Source organism: Cetorhinus maximus, chromosome 16 (assembly GCF_964194155.1).
Source record: "Cetorhinus maximus chromosome 16, sCetMax3.hap1.1, whole genome shotgun sequence".
Lineage (NCBI taxonomy): Eukaryota > Metazoa > Chordata > Chondrichthyes > Lamniformes > Cetorhinidae > Cetorhinus > Cetorhinus maximus.
Genome location: NC_135894.1, coordinates 89,731,545 through 89,748,885, shown reverse-complemented (window position 1 = coordinate 89,748,885; position 17,341 = coordinate 89,731,545). Strand labels below are relative to the sequence as shown.

At 45.8% G+C, this 17,341-nt stretch overlaps 1 protein-coding gene across 4 annotated transcripts in view; it reads right to left on the bottom strand.

Moving 5' to 3' along the window:
- LOC144691814 (interferon-induced GTP-binding protein Mx3-like) overlaps nt 1-17,341 on the bottom strand; it is a 75,146-nt gene that overhangs the window by 44,074 nt on the left and 13,731 nt on the right. For all 4 annotated transcript variants that reach the window (XM_078560322.1, XM_078560323.1, XM_078560325.1 and 1 more), the window contains one exon: nt 4,515-4,707. In XM_078560322.1, coding sequence (XP_078416448.1) covers nt 4,515-4,707 — 193 coding nt within the window. The remainder of the gene's footprint in view (nt 1-4,514; nt 4,708-17,341) is intronic.

Here is a 17,341-nt window from a genome sequence, read left to right as displayed (position 1 = left end):
AGAAGATACTGACGACGTCATAGTTAAAGGAAATGGTTGAGACACTGGATGGGTTAACAATTGATAAGTCACCAGGATTGGATGAAATGCATCAAGAATGCTGCGGGCAGTAAGGGTAGAAATTATGGAGGCACAAGATAAAATTTTCCAATCCTCCTTACAGGGGTAGTGCCAAAGGCCTGGAGAATTGCAGTTGCTGAAAAAGAGTGTAAGGATAAGCCCAGCAATTACAGATGGTGTAGGAATGATAATACACCACAAAATTAATGGTCACTTGGACAAATGTGGATTAAGTACAGATTTGTTAATGGCAAACCGTGTTTAACGAAAGTGATTGAGTTTGATGATGAGGTTACAGAGAAGGATGATGAGGGTAATGAGGTGTACATGGACTTCCAAAAGGCATTTGATAAAGTGCCACAGGCTTGACAGCAAAGTCAAAGCCCATGAAATAAAAGGGACGGTGTCATGGATCCAAAATTGCCTGAGTGCAGGAAACAGCAATTGTTTTTCAGATTGGAGCAAGTGGGGTTCCCTAGAGGCCTGAATGAAAACCCCAGCTTTTCTTGATATATATGAATAACCAGGATTTAGGTGTGTGGGGCAGAATTTCAAAATTGGTGGGTGACACACAAAAAAAAAATGGGAAATGTTATGAACTGAGAGGAGAATAGTGATAGACTACAAGAGAACATAGGCAGGCTGATGGAATGAGAAGGCATGTGGCAGGTGATATTTAATGCACAGAAGTGTGAAGTGATGCATTTCGGTAGAAAGAATGAGGAGAGGCAAAATAAAATGAAGGTGGTGTAGGAGCAGAGGGATATAGGTGAGCCAATCTTTGAAGCTGGTAGGGCAGGTTGAGTAAGTGGTTAATAAAATACGGGGATCCTGACCTTTCCAATTACAGCATGAAGAACAAAAGCAAGGAATTTATACTTTTTTGATTAAACCAATTAAACTAAATTAACAAATTAGGGACAGATTAAAAGGCAGCCCCTTAAAGGGACACCGCAAAAAATACAAAATCTTAAAGGAAACTTACAAAACTCAAATTAAAACATGATTAAAGGGGGCCCATAAAGCACCCCAGTCCCTGCGGAGCCCACCAAACATGGAAGGCCTCGATCGTGCCGGGCAAGGAATTAATGGTGAACGTTTATAAAACACCGGTTTGGTCTCAACTGGATTGTTGTGCCCAATTCTTGGCACTGCACATTAAGAAGAATGTGAAGGTATTGGATAGAATGCAGAAAAGATTTACGGGACTGGTCCTGGGGTTGAGGGACTTCAGCTATGCGGATAGATTGGAGAAGCTCTGGCTGTTCTCCTTAGAAAAGAGAAAGGCGAGAGGAGATCAGATGGAGGTGTTCAAAATCTGGACAGAGTAGATAGAGAGAATCTGTTCCCATTGGCAGTAGGGTTGAGAACAAAAACATTCAAGGTGAATGGTAAAAGAACCAAAAGCGACATGAGAAAACCTCTGTTACAAGCATGAGGCTTATAATATTGATATCTTTTGGGAATGTGTCTTTAATCTAGAGTAAAATGAAGGGAGAGGGGGTCATGTGACTTGTTCTGAAGTCGGCTATAACAACAGGCCGGGGCAGTAAAAGTAAAATACTGCGGATGCTGGAATTCTGAAATTAAAAACAGAAAATGCTGGAAAAGCTCAGCAGGTCTGGCAGCATCTGTGGGGAGAGGAACAGAGCTAACGTTTCGAGTCCATATGACTCTTCTTCAGAGCCTGGGTGACTTGGCTGTTAAAAGATTAAAGGGAGGCCTGGGTTGTTTTGCTGGAAAGAACGTGTAAGATGTTCACACTTGGAGACAATGTCAGCAGCGTCTGTGTTTACAGTGATTAGACTGCTAGTCTCCAAAGTCCCAGCAAGGTATTGAGAATGTTGGGTCGCAAACAGTTATGTTTTGAACTGTCCGTTTCCTTTGAAGACTAAAGAGAGTTGCAGTCTCAAGCATTTCTGTGTGGATGAAAGGTTCATGGGATTCATGTTGCCATAGAAATGGTGCTATGTGATGGGACAAGTTTCTAAGATGTCCCTGAAACTCACAGAAAAGTCAGGATCCGGGAGAGAGGGAGTAGCTAGAGGCCAAAAGTCTCTATGGTTCATCATACAGGGATGACAATGGGAGCTCACGCATGAATTGGAAAAACCAAATTTGTGAGGATTTGAAATAGAGCTGGAAGATTCATCTCGCCTGTGCTCGAGAGAGAATCAACAGGACCCTCCCCCCTCCTCCGCCCCCCCAAAATCGCCCACTGCAGAAGACAGTTCTGGGGTTAAAAGTTGCCAGTCTGGGAAAGGAAGGAACAGAAATAAACCCTTGGGAGCTAAGAATCACTATGGACTGGGTCTGGGAAAATCAATTGATTACTTAATGGGCGGTGAAAAGTCTATCTGTGAAGTGGGCTTTTCAGTTGCATTGAAAGTTAAAGGGGAAGTTCTGTTCTGTAGTTTAAGGTACAAGTTGCCTACAACAATAGTGTTTAGTAGATATGGACATACGAATTAGACACAGGAGTAGGCCATTTGGCCCCTCAAGCCTCCTCCAACATTCAATAAGATGATGGCTGATCAGATTGTGGCTTCAACTCAACTTTCCTTCCATCCCCCATACCCTTTGACTCCCTTGTTAATCAAGAATCTACCTAACTCAGCCTTAAAAATATTCACTGACCCTGCCTCCATTGCTCTTTGAGGAAGAGAATTCCACAGATTAACAACACTGAGATAAAAAAACCTAATCTCTGTCTTAAATGGGAGACCCCTATTTTTAAACTCTGTCCCCTAGTTTTAGTCTCTCCTACAATGGAAAACATCCTTTTGGCATCCACCCTGGATGTCTGAATAAGATCACCTCTCATTCTTCTAAACTCTAATGGATACAGGCCCAACCTAACAACCCTTCCTTATAAGATGGCCACCTCATCGAAGGAAGGAGTTGAATGAACCTTCTCTGAGCTGCTTCTAATGATATTATATCCTTTCTTAAATAAGAGAACAAAACTGCACACTGTGGCCCAGATGTGGCCTCATCAACACTTTGCACAAGTGTAGCAAAACACCCCTACTTTTAGATTTCATTCCCCTTGGAATAAGCAATTAGAATGCTATTTACCTTCACCTGGGTGGTAACTTATTGTGATTCATGTATCAGGACACCCTAGATTCCTCTGTATCGCTGAGTCTTGCAATCTTTCTCTATTTGAATAATACAGTATACTGCTTTTCTATCCTTTCTGCCAAAGTGGATGAGTTCAGGTTTCCCACATTATACTCCATCTGCCAATTTTTTTCCCACTCACTTAACCTACCTAAATCCCTTTGTAAATTCTTTATGTTCTCCTCATAATTTACTTTCCTGCTCATCTTTGTGTCATCCACAAACCTCGCAACCATACATTTGGTCCCTTCATCCAAGCCATTTATATTGATTATAAATTGTTGAGGCCCCAGCACTGATCCTTGTGGCACTCCACTGGTAACAGCTTGCCAACCTTAAATTGACCCATTTGTCCCTACTCTCTGTTTCCTGTTAGCTAACCAATCCTCTATCCATGCTAATATGTCACCCCCCTACACCATGAGCTCTTATTTTGCACAGTAGCCTTTGACATGGCATCTTATAAAACGCCTTTTGGAAATCCAAGTACACCACATCTACAGGTTCCCCTTTATCATGTTACTTCCTCAAGGAACTCTAATAAATTAATCAAACATGATTTCCCTTTCACAAAACCACATTGACTCTGCCTAATTGCATTAAGATTTTCTAAGTGCGCTGCTATAACCTCCTTAATACTAGATTCCAACATTTTCGCTATGACAGATGTTAGACTGGCTGGCCTGTAGTTCTTGAATAGAAGAGGTTCATTTGCTAATTTCAATGATAATAGTAGTTCGGTTTTCTTTTTTTTAAGTTATCGGTCTCTATGGAGATCGTAACACCTTTTTACCTAGTGAATGGTTAGGATCTGGAATGTACTACCTGAGAGTGTGGTGAAGGCAGATTTAATCCTGGCTTTCAAAGTGAAATTGAAAATTACCTGAAGAGAAAAGAATTTCAGAGCTACGGGGGGAAAAGCCGCGAAAATAGGACTGGCTGAGTTGCTCTTGCAGGGACAGCACAAACATGATGGGCTGAATAGCCTCTTTCTGTCCTGTAACCGTCGTATGGTTCAATTCTATGATTTATGCAGGCTGTAGTATTGCCCTCTCTAGTAACTGTTCTATAAGTCTATTCTCATTTTGGTGAAGAAGGTTCACCTGACTTAGTCCTAACTGTCTAATTTTAATGTGTTGAATATTTGAAGCTGAACAATTTTCTAGGGTCAGTTTAGTAATCTTGCAAAGCTGCACTGCAAGATGAACAGGCAGTGTTTGTTATAATGGTATCATTGGATAGACAGCTGATTGGGTGTAAAGAAAATATACTAATAAATATATAGAGTGAGAGAGATGAGCAAGTAATGGCTGATTCCAAATTTCTCTTACCGCTTCCTCTGGGAAGTGACACCCCTGACAGTGCCTCCAAGACTGAGCTCTTCCCGGAGCTCTGGTCTCCAATCACTGCAATGGCAGGAAGTCCCAGGTCCTTATCCACGCCAAATCCTCTCAGTGTGTCAATGAGGTCAATGCAAGGCCGCACTTTATTTTCGTACTCATTGTAAAAAGCGGTATCCATTGCCTGAAGTGAGTGAAAGAGAGGACACAGTCAAACAAATAAACGCAATATCTTTTTCAAAGTAAAACTTTAACAGACTTCCCAGAATAGGAATAAAATATTGTATGTCCACGCGATGCATGACACGATGGGCTGAATGGCCTCTTTCTGTGCTTTAACTTTTTTATGGTTCTATCTTCTACGACCCGCAAGAGTGAGTACTGGCTTTGCATGGAACTGTGTATAGCTGTTTTGGAGGGTGGCCATTCATTGTGGCGCTCAGGGGTGTGAGATGATGAGTGCCAAATGGCACATATTAATGTGCCGGCCAAGGCTGCGAGATGTGTCCGCTTTTGGGTGTTTAGGAGAGTGAGGTGTGCCAATATGACGGGCACCTCAAGCTGGCTCTTCCTGGAGGGTGGTAGAGGGGGTGGGGGGGTGGGGGGGTGGTGCGTGAGGCTGGTACAGTGTTGCAGGTAGAGGATGGACTAATAAACGCACTTTTATCCGTACAGGAGAAGAGAAGCCATAATGCACTGGAGCGTGCATGAATGGGTGGTGGGGTGCCCAACATCCTGATCCTCTCCATGTTTGAGATGGATGCACAGGACATGGAATGCGAACGAGGAGCAAGGTCCACAGGTCACATAGGCAGGGGTCCAGTGGACAGATGAGAGACTGGGGGACTGTGCAAAAAAATGTAGGGTCATGGCACCTCTAATGAGAAGTTCGAGAAGAGTCATACAACTCGAAATGTTAACTCTGTCTTCCTCTCCGCGGATGCTGTTAGACCTGCTGTATTTTTCCAGGTTTTTCTGTCTTTGTGACATATTCCCTCCCTCCCTCAGATGCGCCATCCTCACGATACGCTGCAGACTCTGATGACCCCGCCCACGTCACCCGAGGTCCAGGCGCTGACCGATGCATTTGCGTCACATCCTCTCTCTACACCGAGCAGCAGTGCAGATACAGACACGTCGGTGGGCAATAGCTCAGTGGTCTGCTCAGTTGGTAGTGCACAGCGGGGAGGGCACATCACACTCACATAGGGAGCTGGCAGAGGCAGAGGGTGCCCAGGGCGCCAGCAGTTGGATGACTGTTGGAGACCAGGACCGTGCTGAGTCCAAGGCAGATGATGAGCCCCTGGAGTTGTCCACCGGGCAGCAGATGCTGGATGTCCAGCGGGATGCACGGGAAGATCTGGCGGAGATCTGCGTGCCATGATCTCTGTCATGCGTTGACCTGGAACTCCAAGCGCAGAATCTCCTTCATTGACAGAGTGGTGACGCTCGTGGAGAGGCAGCTCCAGGAACATAATCAAGGCTTTCTGGGGCTGTGCTCGGACCCGTAAGCCCACACACTGGCAGCGACCTCCAAGGTCACTGCCAGAGTGCGAGATGGATGAGGCACCTAGTCTCTCAGCTAGGTGCCCGCCCATCAATGATGAGCAGGGAGGTTCACACTGACTTCACGTTGGTGAAGGAGCTGCATGTTGCATCTGCGGGCACCTCTCAGGGCGCTGCCGGTGAAAGCAGCAGCTTCCTCACCCCTCTGCCAGTGCCTGTGGCATCTGATGAGGTGGCAACAACTGAGGAGTGCCCAGCCGTGGCGCTGGACGCTATCGCCCAGGTGGTACATGCACAGGCTCCGCTGGCCAGAGGATGTCTGCCAAGGTCATCAGGGCCAACAGGACATCAGAGTCAGCAGGCTGGTTCCAATGCCACTACCAGTGAGGGGTGGGGGTTGGCACTAAGATTCAGCACTCACAAACAGATGCTTAAGTCCCTTTGAGCATAAGAGGGGTTGTCATGGGTGAAGTAACTTTCTTTGAAGGGTGTGTTCTGTATAATTTGTGTTTTTGAAACCACCTTATAAATGTTTCATTATGTGCCTGAAAGTGCCTCATGATTTTCAGAGCTGATGGGCCTGGGATTTGCGTGTAACACAAGGGAAGGGCTGCAAACTTTATTTCAGAGGTTGCTTAACCTGAGGATGACAGGACGGCCTCATCAGGAAAGATCAGTCAGGTGGCGTCACACTTACCCTTGCTTTAAATCCATGCTTTGGATGCCTAACTGAAAGAATGAAGAATTAAGGCCTCCCTGCCTCCCACAAGGTTCATCACTTCTGCGCCTACGTCTTCACTCTGAGCCTTCTCTGGTTCCTCATCAGGCCCATCACTTGAGTCATCTTCTGTGGCCTGTGGAGCTGCCTTGCTGTCGTTGTACTTCAATGGGCCTTCCCTTGCCAAGCCAGATTCTGCAAACCACACCACACAACGACAATAAGTCTGATGCGCTCTGGAGGATATTGCAGTTCTCCCCTGATCAGTCCAGGCAGCGGAACCTCATCTTCAGCAGCTCAACGGCCCTCTCAATTACTGCCCTTGTAAAGACATGACTTCTATTGAACCTCTCCTCCGCTTCTGTCCTTAGGTGTCTGAGTGGCGTCATGAGCCATCTTTTCAGGGGATAGCCTTTGCCACCCAGAAGCCAACCATCCAAGTGAGCTGGAGCGACAAAGAGCCTTGGCACCTGGGAGCCGCAGGAGGTACGCATCATGGGAGCTGCCCGGGTACCTGGCGCAGACCTGCAAGACCTGTGTCCTGTGGTCGCAAACAATCTGGACGTTGATGGAGTGGAAGCCCTTTCTGTTGAAGAAGGTGCCCAGCTCACCCATTGGAGCCTTTATGACCACATGAGTGCAGTCTATGTTTTTTTGGATGCGGAGGAACCCAACAATTGCAGCAAAAGCCTCTGGCTCGCTCAGCCTGGCTGGCATCATCACTCCAAATAGGAATGAAGTCCATGACCTGTCTGAACAGTGCATCAGTGACCATCTTGACGCAGCTGCAGGCAGCAGATTGGCAAACACCACACAGATCTCCCACTGACCCTTGGAAAGAACCGGAGGCAAAAAATGTTCAGGGCCACTGTCACTTTAAAGGCCACTGGCATCGAGTGGCCACCAACACAGTTCGAGATGATCTCAGGGCCAATCATCTGGCAAATGGAGGTCACAGCCTCCCTAGAGAAAGGGAGCCTCCTTCAGCACTGGACCTCCGACACTGGACCACTCCAGGTAGCTGGAGAGCTGCCTGTAAACTCTCACCGCAGGATCCTTCTGCCTTGCACTTCCTGCTGGCCCTGCACCCTCTCTGGCTGTGCCTCTCCTCCCTCAGGTGGCTCTCTGGGATGCTGCCTGTGGATAACAGGGGCAGGATTTTTAGCTCAGCATGCAGGCAACACGCATGAGCGTGAAAAGTGCGCGATGATGTCAGGCGAGCGTCCCGACGTCATCACGCACTTGCGTGATATTTCGGTCGGCGGGCACCCGCGAAAATCGGCAACACACCCACCGACAATTAAGAGGGCTATTAAACCCATTAATCAATTAATTAAAGTGAATTTTTCGCTGCCCGTCCAACCTTATGGTTGGGGTTGGGTGAATAGGCCAGGCGGTCTTTGCATCTTTTGTGAGACCTCATCCACGGACAGGTTGAGGTTTCCAGCAGTGGCTGAAAAAAAACAAGGAAACATTTTAAAACTCATTTCTGGCGTGTCCCTGTGTGTTTGTGTGTGTGTGTGTGTGTGTGTGACAGAGTGACATGTGGGGACACGTTTTCCTTATTTTCGAAATCCTTATTTTTCATTTTCGAAATTTTCAGCTCCCTGAAGGAGCTCTGTGCCTTCAGGGAGCTTTCAGTGAGCGCACCCTTCCGCGCGTGTGCGCAGGCTTCAGCGCTCGCCCTCCTCCCGCCTCCCCCAGCGAGCGTTGCACACTGGCTGGCCGTTAACTGTCCAGCCGGCGTGAAATCGCGGTGGGGGCCCGATCGCGGGCGGCGGACTGTTTCGCGGTCGCTTCTGGGTCCTGCCTGCCGCACCCAAGCCTTCCGTCTCTTCTGGCCCCCTCCTCCTCTTCACAAGAGGTTCATCCAGCAGAGTAAACAAGGCCCCATTTGCTGATACAAATGCCACAGGAGAGTGTCCTGAAGGATGCACTCAGCAGAAGGCCTCAAGGGAAGCTTGTGAGACTAAGAGTCTTCCAGAAAACACAGGTAATGCGACGAACTCTCAGAAAACCACCTACAACCAACTCTCCCCTAAACTCCTACCTACTCACATTGCTCCAGCTCTGGTTGGCTTTTATCCCGCCCTGGATTGAGGTTACAGTAAAAACAGGGCGGCTGCCTGCCTGTGTGGCCTGTGCGCCGACCGCAAAATCTCACATTGGCCACGTAAAATTCGAGATATTTGCCCTCTTCATGGGTTTAATGGCCCCGTTGATTGTCGGCGGGTGCGCTTCTGACTCATGCGCGCACCCTCCGACCGTAACATTGTGAGACAGCGCAATGACGTCGGGACGCATGCCCGGAGTCTTCTCGCGCGATCTCACGCAAGTTTGTGTCGTTCGCGTGCATGCTCTGAGAGCGTGAAATTCTGGCCGTGTAAAAAATCCAACGCAAGTGTTCGAAGAAATTCTGGTGATTTCTGACCAATATTTATCCCTCAATCAAAATCACTTAAAAACAGTTTATCAGGTTATCTCATTGCTGTCAGCAGAGCTGGCTGTGTACAAATTGGTTGCTGCACTTTCTACATAACGCCAGTGACCACACTTCAAAAAGTACTTCATTGGCTGTAAGGAGCATTGGGACATCCTGAGGTTGTGAAAGGCTCTATATAAATGCATGTTCTTTGTTTTCTTTCATGCCCACTTAGGTAGAGTATCAGAAAGTGACTAGCTTCTGAGGAACCCACCCTCCTGTGAATCTATGCCCTCAAGACATGAGCAGAGAAAGGTGGGGGTGGATAGTGGGTGGGCAGATTGCAGGAGGCTGGGTGAACTGAAGGTTCTACATTGGGGATCAAAGGTTACGGCGAGAAGGCAGGAGAATGGGGTTGAGAAACTTATCAGCCATAATTGAATGGAGGAGCAGACTCGATGGGCCGAATGGCCTAATTTCTGCTCCTATGTCTTATGGTCTTATTACTTTCACAATACAAGGTTGCTTGCCTTAACTGAATGTTTTCTCTGTTCTTCTCTTTGATTTTGTGTCTCCAGCACACCAAACGCAGACAGCCAGACATTCTTGTGACAGGCAGGCCCCTTGGAGTTACTACCACCTCCATTAACAATCGACACTCCACTCAGACCATTGGTTATAGATCCTTCAACTGGTGCCAATAGCGGTTGAATTGTGCCAAATGTCGGCATCAAATGCGTAAGCTCCTTGGCCTCCTAAAGGAAAGAAAGTAACTTTGTAGCTCTACATCAATAGGTCATCAAACAAGCTCCAGCCTGAATATCCAGCCCAAATTTCCATGATGTTGGTTTACTACTGTCTTCCATTGGCATCCTCAAACTCTCATACCACCTGCTCCCTGCATCCAGCAGCAGCAGAACCAACATTTCATGTTCCTGAACATGGATGTATTGAATGGCCTGGAAAAAGTGGTACAAAAGATTTAATGTGGACCAAGTGCATTCCCTTATGGCTGTTATTGCAGAAACCCTGAAAATCCCATAGGGTACCTAATGGTTTCTGATCCTGTAACCCTCAATCCCAATCAGATATTTATCCCGCTGCTTGTTTATTTTCAGGAATGAACTACATAACACTGAACTTTTTAGCTAGGAGGCTGTAGTGTCTATCCACTATGCTATGGGGTGCAAAACATTCTGTAATGTTTAGGATTACTAGAGGTTTTTAACTTTAAATCTGTCTTCTCTAGTCCTGTGTTCCCAGTCTGGAAATCCCTTCGTGTATTACATGGTCCCCCAGTTAAAGTAAATATATGACTTGCTCTATCGGAAAAATATGACACATATAGGAATTTCTGTCTTACATCCTTAATATTTGTGCTTTGCAGGTATTTTATAATGCTGGGTTATGTCACCTTGTAGTTGTGAATCTGTTTTGCTTGGTGATTCCTTCCTTATACCTTAAAATCTTAAGGAGCTCGACTCATCTCTGCCACTCTTCTCCAAACAGATGAAAAGACCTATCCAGCATGTGCCTATCCTGACATAGTGCAGCCAGTGTGAACCATCAACCTATTGGGTGGAATCTTTCACACCAGCCAGCAGTGGGAATCGTGGTTGGCGAGGGCACTTAATTTGGCGTAAATGAAAAAAAATCAGTTTCCGGAAGGCGGGAAATTAGTTTGGAATTTTGTTCTCCCAGCTTTCAAGGCGGGTTAAAGGCTATTTCCCTAGTTTCCTGCTGAGCAATGTTGGGAACCCCATTTGCATTTATCAGTACCTCATGAATGCTCATTAAAAGGCCAACTCGCCTGAATCACGTTCCCCCTCCAAATTAAACTCCCCACTAGCGGCTATTTAGAATGTTCTGTTTTACGACTGTATAGAATCACAGGATGGTTATGATGCAGAAGGAGGCCGCTCAGCCCATCATGTCTGTACTGGCTCTCCAAATGAGCATTATGACTTAGTGCCAGTATCCTGCCTTTTCCCCATACCCCTACACATTGTTTCTATTTAAATAATAATCTAATGCCCTATTGAATACCTCGATTGAACCTGCCTCCACTGCACTTCCAGGCAGTGCATTCCAGACCTGAACCACTCACTTTGTGAAAAAGTTTCTTCTCACATCACATTTGCTTCTTTTGCAAATCACTTCAAATCTGTGCCCGCTCATTCTCGATCCTTTGACAAGCGTGGACATCTTCTCACTACCTACCCTATCCAGCCACTTCAAGATTTTGAACACCTCTATCAAATCTCCTTTTAGTCATAGTGTCTCCAAGGAGAACAGACCCAACTTCTCCAATCTAGCTTCACAACTCAAGTTTCTCATCCCTCGAACCGTTCTTGTAAACTTCTTCTGCACCCTCCAATTCGTTCACATCCTTCCTATAATGTGGCGCACAGAACTGTACACAATGCTCCAGCTGAGGTGTAACAAGTGTCTTATATAAGCTCATCATAACCTCCCTGCTCTTGTACTCGATACCCCTATTAATAAAGCCCAGGATACTGTACTGCCTGTACTGCCACCTTCAATGATCTATGCACATGTACACAGAGGTCCCTCTGCTCCTGCACACCCTTAAGAATTGTACCCTTTACTTTATATTGCCTCTCCATGTTCTTCCTACCAAAATGCATCACCTCACACTCCTCCACATTGAACTTCATCTGCCCACTCCACCAACTTGTCTATGTCCTTTTGAAGTTCTTTACTGTCCTCCTCACAGTTTACAACACTCCAAAGCTTTGTATCATCCACCAATTTTGAAATTGTCCCCTGCACACCAAGATCTAGATCATTAATATATATCAGGAAAAGCAAGGGTTCCAATACCGATCCCTGGGGAACTCCACTACAAACCTTCCTCCAGCCCAAAAAATATCCGTTGACTATTACCCTCCGTTTCCTATTCCTCAGCCAATTTTATATCTATGTTGCTACTGTCCCCCTTATTCCATGAGCTATAACTTTTCTCCTAAGTCTGTTATGTGGCACTATATCAAATGCCTTTTGAAAGTCCATGTACATGACATCAACAGCATTACCCCAATCTACCCTCTCTGTTATCTCTTCAAAAAACTCCAGCAAGTTAGTTAAACATGATTTCCCCTTTAGAAATCTATGCTGGCTCTTCCTTAACAACCCATATTTTTCCATGTGGCTACTAATTCTATCCCAAATAATTGTCTCTAGAAGCTTCCCCACCACTGAAGTTAAACTGATTGGTCTGTAATTGCTGGGCTTATCCTTACAACCTTCTTTGAACAAGGGCGTAATGTTTGCAATTCTCCAGTCTTCTAGCACCTCCCCTGAGTCTTGGGAAGACTGAAAGATTATGGCCAGTGCCCCTGCAATTTCCACTCTTACTTCCTTCAAAATCCTTGGATGCATCTCATCCAGCCCCGGTGGCTTGTCAACTTTAAGTACCGACAGTCCATCCAACACTTCCTCCTTATCAATTTTGAACCATTCTAGTGATAGAGTTTCCACTTCTGTCACTGTGGCCTTGGTAGAATCTGTTTCCTTGGTAAAGACAGATGCAAAGTATTCATTTAACACCTCAGCCAGGCCCCCTGCCTCCATGTGTAAATCCCCTTTTTGGCCCCCAATCGGCCCTACTCCTCCTCTTACCTCCGTCTTACTATTTGTGTGCCGATAGAAGGCTTTGGGATTCCCCATTATGTCGGCTGCCAGTCTTTGCCCATAATCCCTCTTTGCTTCTTTTATTTGCTTTTTCACCTCCCCTCTGAACCTTCAGTATTCCTCTTGGTTCTCAATTATATTTTCTTCCCTGACACCTGTCATAAGCGCACTTTTTCTTCTTTATCTTAATTTTTCACCCAGGGAGCTCTGGATTTGCTTTCCCTACCTTTCCCTTTTGAGGGAATATACCTTGACTGTGCCCGAACCATTTCTTCTTTGAAGTGTTGCGCACCTGGTGAGCTTCACTTTATCCATGACCTGGAGGTCATTGGACACTGCTTTCACTTTCTTTTTACATCATTACTGATATTTATCGGGTGCCTATAGCACGACCAGCAGGGAGGGTGAGACAGAGGCAGACCAGAGGGTGGGAAAGACCAGAGGGAAGGTTGAGATGGAGGCAGCACCAGAGAGGGGAGGAAGGTCCAGAGAGGAAGCATGAGATGGAGGCAGGACAGTGGAAGGAAGGGTGAAAGACTGCCCTGGTGGTATGTTTGGAGAGCGTTCAGGGACTGAGGTCACACTGCCGAGGGCATGTTTAAGACACTGTCTATGGAATGAGATCACACTGTTGGGGACATGTTAGAGGACTCTTCATATCACACATGTCTTGGTCCCATTCTTGGGTGGGGGAAGGCTTCTCTGGGCAGTGATGGTTGAGCACAGGGCCTGATCAGTCAACTATGGCATTTGGTCCTTGGGCTTGAGGCATGGTACTGGGAAGCAGAGGGCACAGTCACATTCAGAGGGGGCATTTGAATCCAGTAAGTCAGTAATTCTAAAGTCATGGGGGATGGGGGTTTTGGATAGTCTCATGGGTGTCTCTGAAAGTAAGGGTGCAGGTGGCCTTGAGAATGGGAAGGGTCAAATCAGAAAGGGCATGGGGACATTGACATTGAAGCTGCAAGGGGTGGCCTAGGGATGTCATTTCTAGACTGAGGGAAGGCCAATGGCTTTGCACTGGCTTCCTGGTTTGGTGATGGAGTGGAGAATGCAGGCTGCAGGTAAAGCTACCTTGTAGTTAGCTGTAATTCAAACGAGGAGAAGAAGAGCCCATCACCAATTGGCACAGGTCCGGGAGGAGCAGCAGCCTGTGCAGCAAAAGGGAGTGGGGCCCCAAGAAGTCCCAGATGTTCCCGAAGAGGGGAAAATTCAATGAAGACCAGTGGCCAGACCAAGGGTGCATAGAAGACGCAGCTTATACATGGAGGTGAGTGAAAGACAGTGCTGCAGGGATGATTTAGCTCACATCTGCCACTTTGTGAAGAATTAATGCCATGAGGACTTGGAGGGCATCCCATGCTGGAGGCTTTGAAGGTGGCTGCCGCGCTGATTGTTTTTTGCCAGCAGGTCCTTTCAGGATTCCTCTGGGGACACTTGTGGTAGTTCTGAATCTGTGACATACAAATGCATAAGGGAGGTGACCAATGCTTTTTTCAGGAAAGCTCAGCAGTATGTACAGTTCCGCATGGATGCTGAAAGCCAGGCCACCAGAGCTGTGGGATTCATAGCCGTCTTTGGTTTCCCGCAGGCACAGGGCATCATTGATTACACACATGTGGCCTTGAGAGCTCCCTGGCAGCAACCAGTGAGATTCATCAATCAAAAAGGTTTTCACACTCTGAATGTCCAGCTAATTTGTGACCACAGAAAGCGGATCCTGCACGTTTGTGCTAAGTATGCAGGGAGCCCTCATGACACTTGCAGGTGTCACAGATCTTTGAGGGACCTTGGCGCTTACAGGGCTGGCTCCTCAGATCAAGGGGTACCCCCTAGAAGACCTGACTGATGATGCCCGTTTGCCATCCACATAGTGCAGCTGAAGAGGGATAAAATGCGGCAGATTCCACCACCAGGTCTTTGATAGGGCAGATGATTAGCCTCCTGAAGATGCATTTCTGATGTTTGGACCGATCAGATGGGGCTTTTCAATATTTACCACAGTGTGTCGTCGTTGTTTGCTGAGCCCTGCATAACCTTGCGCTGCAGAGGGGGGATATGTTGCCTGCGGGAGAAATAGAGGAGTGATACATCTCCTCAGGTGAGGAGGATGTTGAAGGGGATAGATTTGAAGAAAGTGAGGATGTAGATGAGCCACATGAAGAGGCCATCATATGAGAACGACCTGGAAGATGTGCCTGTGATAACCTGATAACTACAAGATTCCATGAGGAGTAAAGTGTAGAGAAATTTTCACAATCGTTAGTTTCTTTAGCCTTTGCTGCATGGAATGCCCCATCACCTTCAATCTCGGCGAGGAAATAGCCTGAAAGTTCAATGCTCACATAATGATTATGGAAATATCAGTACTCAACGTATGCCCTAATAATGGGATCATCCTTGGAAGGGCTTAAACCATGGTTAACTGTGTAGCCTTGGCAACACGTGGCCACTGTGGAACCTTAACAGCACTCCCTTCTTGCACATCCTTAGGCAACTCCACATATTAGAGTACTTTCATCCATGGCCTCACCAAGTCAGTGTGCATGGCAGCTTAGAAGTAGCTGTAATTCCAAATTACCCAAAGATGCACTCATGTCAGTCTGGCACCTGCTCAATAAGGCATCACAACCACTTCAATTGTATAGAAGCTTGGTTAGACCGCATCTGGAGTACTGCGTGCAGTTTTGGTCCCCTTACCTCAGAAAGGATATTATTGCCATAGGGGAAGTGTAACAAAGGTTCACCAAGACTTGTCCCGGGGATGGCAGGACTGTCTTGTGAAGAGAGATTGGGGAAGCTGGGCCTGTATTATCAAGAATTTAAAAGAATGAGAGGTGATCTCATTGAAACCTACAAAATACTTAAAGGAATAGACAGGGTAGATGCAGGTAAGATGTTTCCCCTGGTTGAAATAAAGGCCAACATTCCACTTGCCCTCCCTGTTACCTGCTGAATTTGTAAGCTAGCTTTTTGGGATTTATGCATGAGGACCCCCAAATCCCTCTATGCTGCAGCTTTTTTCAGTCTTTCTCCATTTAAATAATATTCAGCTCCTCTATTCTTCCTGCCAAAGTGCATAACCTCAAATTTTCCCACATTATATTCCATCTGCCAAGTTTTTGCCCATTCACTTAACCTGTCTATATCCCTCTGTAGACCATTTGCCTTCCCACCTATTTTTGTGTCATCCGCAAACTTGGTGATGGTACATTCACTTCCCTTATCTAAGTCATTAATATACATTGCAAATAATTGAGGCCCCACCACTGATCCCTGTGGCACTCCGCTAGTTACAGGTTGCCATCCCGAAAATGTCCCCCTTATTCCAACTCTCTGTCTTCTATTATTTAGCCAATCCTCTAGCCATGCCAATATACCACCCCTAACACCATAGGCTCTTATCTTATTAAGTAGCCTTATGAGCGGTACCTTATCGAGCACCTTTTGGAAATCTAAATATATTAGATCTACTGGTTCCCCTTTATCTATCCTGCTTGTTACCTCCTCAAAGAATTCTAATAAATTTGTCAGGCATGATTTCCCCTTCATGAAACCATGATGATTCTGCTTGATTAGATTATGTATTTCTAAATGTTCTGCTGTTACATCCTTTATAATAGACTCTAACATTTTCCCAATGACAGATGTTAAGCTAACTGGCCTATAGTTACCTGTTTTTTGTCTCCCTCCCTTTTTGAATAAGGGTGTTACATTGGCAGTTTTCCAATCTTCTGGGACTTTTGCAGAATCTAAGGATTCTTGGAAGATTACTACCAGTGCATCCACTATCTCTGTAGCTACTTCCTTTAATATCCTAGGATGCAACCCATCAGGTCCAGGGGACGTATCGTTCTTTAGCCCCATTAGTTTCACTAGTACTTCTTCTCTAGTGATAGTTATTGAATTAATTTCCTCCCCATTTTTGCCCCTTGATTATTTAGAATTTTTGGAATGCTATTAGTGTCTTTTACTGTGAAAACCGATGCAAACTGATGATTTATTCAACTCATCTGCCATTTCTTGGTTCCCCATAATTATTTCCCCAGCCTCATTCTGTAAGGGGCCTATGTTCACTTTGGCCTTTCTCTTCCTTTTTATATATTTAAAGAAGCTCTTACTGTCCGTTTTTATATTACTTGCTAGTTTGCCCTCAAAGTTTATATTCTCCCTCTTTTTTATTTTATTAGTGATCTTTTGTTGGTTTTTAAAACTTTCCCAATCCTCTGGCTTACCACTAATCTTTGCCACATTGTATGTTTTTTTCTTTCAATCTGATACTATCCCTAACTCCCTTGGTTAGCCATGATTGGCTATCAAAAGCCTTCTGAAAATCCAAATATGCTACCTCCATCAGCTCTCCTTTATCCATTTTGTTAGTAACATCCTCAAAAAACTCCAACAAGTTTGTCAAACATGAATTCCTATTCGTAAATCCATGCTGACTATGCCCAATCAGATCATGATTATCCAAGTATCCATTTATCACATCCTTTATAATTGATTCTAGCATTTTCC